Below are 5,461 nucleotides of genomic sequence, written 5' to 3'. Positions count from 1 at the left end.
AATGGCCTGTTTATTTTTCTTTTTGTCCATAGCATTATGTGGCTGATTGCTTATACACTCAGGGTATACACAACATATACATGACAAAGCACATTTCATGGATGGGTTACACCCAAGAACTGAAACTTTGTGTATTCACAGTGCTATTGTCTTTATGGATAAAGGTCTTTCAAGAACAGTTGAGGTGTTACCAGCAAAGGGCTCCATCTTGTTTTGGGGGTATTAACATAACAAAGCCGGATGTGGGGTGATCAGCCCTTATCAAGGCCCCTTCCCTGGCCCAAGGTCACATCACATCTAATATTGGCATCTGTGAGACATGAACTCAAATCTCCAGTCTTGGGAAGCCATCAATATGTCAACACCCGACGTGTTCAGTATTGACCATTTACTGCAAGTGGATTCCAACATAGACGGTGGTCCAAGAGAAAATGCACAGTGTGACCAAGCCATCGCACCAGGTAAAGAGGAGAAAACCTCTGGACGAAAGAAGAATTACCAGCGACACCCCAAACCTCCATACTCATACCTGGCCATGATCGCGCTGGTGATCCTAAGTGTCCCAGACAAGAAGCTGAAGCTGTCGCAGGTAAGAGAACGATGATATCAAGGAATAAGTTAGTGGGAATTTACTTAGGATTCCTAGAGAGGACAACCTGTACTTCTGCTAAGTGGAGACATTTTTTAACTTTTATAAATTATATATATATATATATATATATATATATATATACAGAAAAAAAACCACAATATTTAATTACAAGACTTTCCCGCATTGTGGGAATATACTGTTAGAACATGTAACAGCCAAAAACTTCCAGGTTCAAATTATAAACGTCCTGCTGGTTCTTTACCCTCTATATAAAGTGTAATGTTTAATGTATATTTATCAGGAAAGGAGAATTCACAATTAAGGATAAATGGGGATCACTGTTATTAACTAATTTACAGGATTGAGTGTTTTTCTTTTTTGCCTTCAGATTTTAGAGAAGATCAGAAACTTCTTTCCCATCTTCAAGGGACGATACCAAGGGTGGAAAGACTCGGTCAGACACAACCTGTCCAGTAACGACTGCTTCAGAAAGGTGAGGACTCAGTGTGGTCATTACTGGGGTGATTCTCTACTAATGGACACTTGTTTTTTACACATATATAAGGGGAGATTTATTAATATTGTAAGATGCATCATTTTATATGATGGTAAAAATGGTGGAAATTGGGCAAAATCATCAAACTGGTGCACGGGGTAAGTTACATTTGTAACGACTCTCGTCCTATTTTCAGCCTCAGATATGTCATGTGTCTAATACAAGATCTAATAACATTGGAGCATTTTACAATTGTCTCTTAGACCTGATCTCACTTTCTGGACACTTCAGTTCTGGTGCAAAAAGTATTTTTACCTTAATTCCCTTAGTAGATTCCAGGTTCTCCTCCATAATCCCCATCACACAGCGCTGTATCTCTCCTCTAATGAGGCCGGACTTCATCTCACTAAATATTTATAACCTCAGTGACAATTTTCTAACTCCTAAATCTTATCTGCTTAATTTTAGGTGTCTTATTAAAGTTTTTTTTATTTTTATATTTTTATTTTTTTTAAAATAAGGAATCTTTTTTTTTTTTTTCTGAAAATCGAATTCTAATTCCTAAGATTACTGATAAAATTTTCCTCTTAAAGACAATAAAAAAACTAAAAGATCCCAGAGTTTTCTACCAGCGTTAACATAATAATTTGTCTATAACTCCTTTATACAGTAGTGACTTTATATTAGAATTTTTATTTGAACCTTTTATCTGAATTTATTTCAGGTGCTGCAGGATCCACACAAGCCTCGGGCCAAAGGAAACTTCTGGACAGTGGATGTGAGTCGGATTCCACCACAGGCCTTGAAGCTCCAGGACACAGCAGTCAGCAGACAGGATGTCTACCACCCTGACCTGGCCCCCTTCATTATCCATGGACATCCATACAGGCCTTTGGATGACCAGCATCCTCCTCTCACAAATAACACCATTTCCATGAGACCAGAACCTGCTGCTCCATCATTCACCTCTTCATCTCCAGACCCCGCATCGTATTTCCCAATGTTTCCATGGAATCTTCCTACGTCTTATTCCAGCTATGTTCCTCCTAATGTGGTGACCCCTCCTAGTATACACCCGCTGGTGCTTTACCCTAATTTCCCATCCTTACCCCTGTATAACTACCCATCACCAACTAATTTTATTTCCCCCTTCACATCATATTGTAACCTCCCCTACCAAAATCCTTCTACCCTATGACCACAACGACCTGTCCCACACAGACCCTGGAAATGAAATGCTCTTCTGTCAATTTCATAGCAACATAAATAGGAACCTGCTCCATCAAGGTTCATACAGGGACCACCAAAGACACTTCTACCTTCCTGGGTTTTGTAATTAGTTGTTCGTTGTTTTCTTGTGTTTATTGTCTTATTCTTAATAAACTGCTTTTCACTATAAACTATTATCCTGGTTCTTTATGTGTAAATGTGACTGTAGCAACACAGCATTTTATCTTAATTAACCATACAGTATTTGTTACACAATAAAAAAGTTAAAAGGCCAAAAACAGAGCCACCAGGTGAAGCAATGGGAATCCTAAGATGGAAAATTTAATAACTAATAAACAATATAAACCTGCTAGAGAGAGAGGACATTCAATAGTGTGTTATTGCATAGTGTAAATATGTGCTGAGTGGGTACGCAGGCTATGATGTACAAAAGGTAATTATAATCAACTAGATGGTGGCCCGATTCTAACGCATCGGGTATTCTAGAATGCACAGCCACATAGTATATAACACACCCCACGTAGTATATAGCACAGCCACATAGTATATAACACACCCCACATAGTATATAGCATAGCCACGTAGTATATAACACACCCCATGTAGTATATAGCACAGCCACGTAGTATATAACACACCCCACGTAGTATATAGCACAGCCACGTAGTATATAACACACCCCACGTAGTATATAGCATAGCCACGTAGTATATTGCACAGGCACGTAGTATATAGCACAACCCATGTAGTATATAACACAGGCCACATAGTATATTGCACAGGCATGTAGTATATAGCACAGCCAATGTAGTATAACACAGCCCACGCAGTATATAACACTGCCCATGCAGTATATAACACAGCCCACGTAGTATATAACAGTCTATGTAGTATATTGCACAGGCACGTAGTATATAACACAGCCCATGTAGTATATAGCATAGCCACGTAGTATATTGCACAGGCACGTAGTATATAGCACAACCCATGTAGTATATTGCACAGGCATGTAGTATATAGCACAGCCCATGTACTATAACACAGCCCACGCAGTATATAACACTGCCCATGCAGTATATAACACAGCCCATGTAGTATATAGCACAGCCACATAGTATATAACACACCCCACATAGTATATAGCATAGCCACGTAGTATATAACACACCCCATGTAGTATATAGCACAGCCACGTAGTATATAACACACCCCACGTAGTATATAGCACAGCCACGTAGTATATAACACACCCCACGTAGTATATAGCATAGCCACGTAGTATATTGCACAGGCACGTAGTATATAGCACAACCCATGTAGTATATAACACAGGCCACATAGTATATTGCACAGGCATGTAGTATATAGCACAGCCAATGTAGTATAACACAGCCCACGCAGTATATAACACTGCCCATGCAGTATATAACACAGCCCACGTAGTATATAACAGTCTATGTAGTATATTGCACAGGCACGTAGTATATAACACAGCCCATGTAGTATATAGCATAGCCACGTAGTATATTGCACAGGCACGTAGTATATAGCACAACCCATGTAGTATATTGCACAGGCATGTAGTATATAGCACAGCCCATGTACTATAACACAGCCCACGCAGTATATAACACTGCCCATGCAGTATATAACACAGCCCATGTAGTATATAGCACAGCCACGTAGTATATAATACACCCCATGTAGTATATAGCATAGCCACGTAGTATATTGCACAGGCACGTAGTATATAACACAGCCCATGTAGTATATAGCATAGCCACGTAGTATATTGCACAGGCACGTAGTATATAGCACAACCCATGTAGTATATTGCACAGGCATGTAGTATATAGCACAGCCAATGTAGTATAACACAGCCCACGCAGTATATAACACTGCCCATGCAGTATATAACACAGCCCACGTAGTATATAACAGTCTATGTAGTATATTGCACAGGCACGTAGTATATAACACAGCCCATGTAGTATATAGCATAGCCACGTAGTATATTGCACAGGCACGTAGTATATAGCACAACCCATGTAGTATATTGCACAGGCATGTAGTATATAGCACAGCCCATGTACTATAACACAGCCCACGCAGTATATAACACTGCCCATGCAGTATATAACACAGCCCATGTAGTATATAGCACAGCCACGTAGTATATAATACACCCCATGTAGTATATAGCATAGCCACGTAGTATATTGCACAGGCATGTAGTATATAACACAGGCCACATAGTATATTGCACAGGCACGAAGTAAATAGCACAGCCCATGTAGTATATAGCACAGCCCATGTAGTATATAACACAGCCCATGCAGTATATAACACAGCCCACGTAGTATATAGCATAGCCACGTAGTATATAACACCCCACGTAGTATATAGCACAGCCACGTAGTATATAGCACAACCCATGTAGTATATAACACAGGCCACATAGTATATTGCACAGGCATGTAATATATAGCACAGCCCATGTACTATAACACAGCCCACACTGTATATAACACTGCCCACGCAGTATATAACACTGCCCACGCAGTATATAACACAGCCCACGTAGTATATAACAGTCTATGTAGTACATTGCACAGGCACGTAGTATATAACACAGCCCATGTAGTATATAGCATAACCGTGTAGTATATAGCACAGCCCACATAGTATATAACACACCCCGCGTAGTATATAGCATAGCCACGTAGTATATTGCACAGGCACGTAGTATATAACACAGCCCATGTAGTATATAGCATAACCGTGTAGTATATAGCACAGCCCACATAGTATATAACACACCCCGCGTAGTATATAGCATAGCCACGTAGTATATTGCACAGGCACGTAGTATATAACACAGCCCATGTAGTATATAGCACAGCCACGTAGCATATAATACACCCCATGTAGTATATAGCATAGCCACGTAGTATATAGCACAGCCCACATAGTATTTAGCACAGCCATGTAGTGTATAACACACCCCGCGTAGTATATAGCATAGCCACGTAGTATATTGCACAGGCATGTAGTATATACACAGGTCACATAGTATATTGCACAAAGTATACAGCACAGCCCATGTAGTATATAACACAGCCCACGTAGTATATAGCATAGCC

General features: G+C 39.9%; 1 protein-coding gene across 1 annotated transcript; it reads left to right on the top strand.

Moving 5' to 3' along the window:
• The first annotated feature begins 319 nt into the window (after positions 1-319).
• Positions 320-2,286, top strand: LOC138643481 (forkhead activin signal transducer 3-like). Its single transcript, XM_069732386.1, has 3 exons — positions 320-589; positions 981-1,085; positions 1,813-2,286. Exons 1-3 carry the CDS (start codon positions 320-322, stop codon positions 2,284-2,286), a joined length of 849 nt encoding a protein of 282 aa, XP_069588487.1.
• The last annotated feature ends 3,175 nt before the right edge of the window (positions 2,287-5,461 follow it).

Source organism: Ranitomeya imitator, chromosome 6 (genome assembly GCF_032444005.1).
Source record: "Ranitomeya imitator isolate aRanImi1 chromosome 6, aRanImi1.pri, whole genome shotgun sequence".
NCBI classification, from domain to species: Eukaryota; Metazoa; Chordata; class Amphibia; order Anura; family Dendrobatidae; genus Ranitomeya; species Ranitomeya imitator.
The sequence above is the reverse complement of the archived record's forward strand: the minus strand, read 5'-3'. Positions and strand labels throughout refer to the sequence as shown.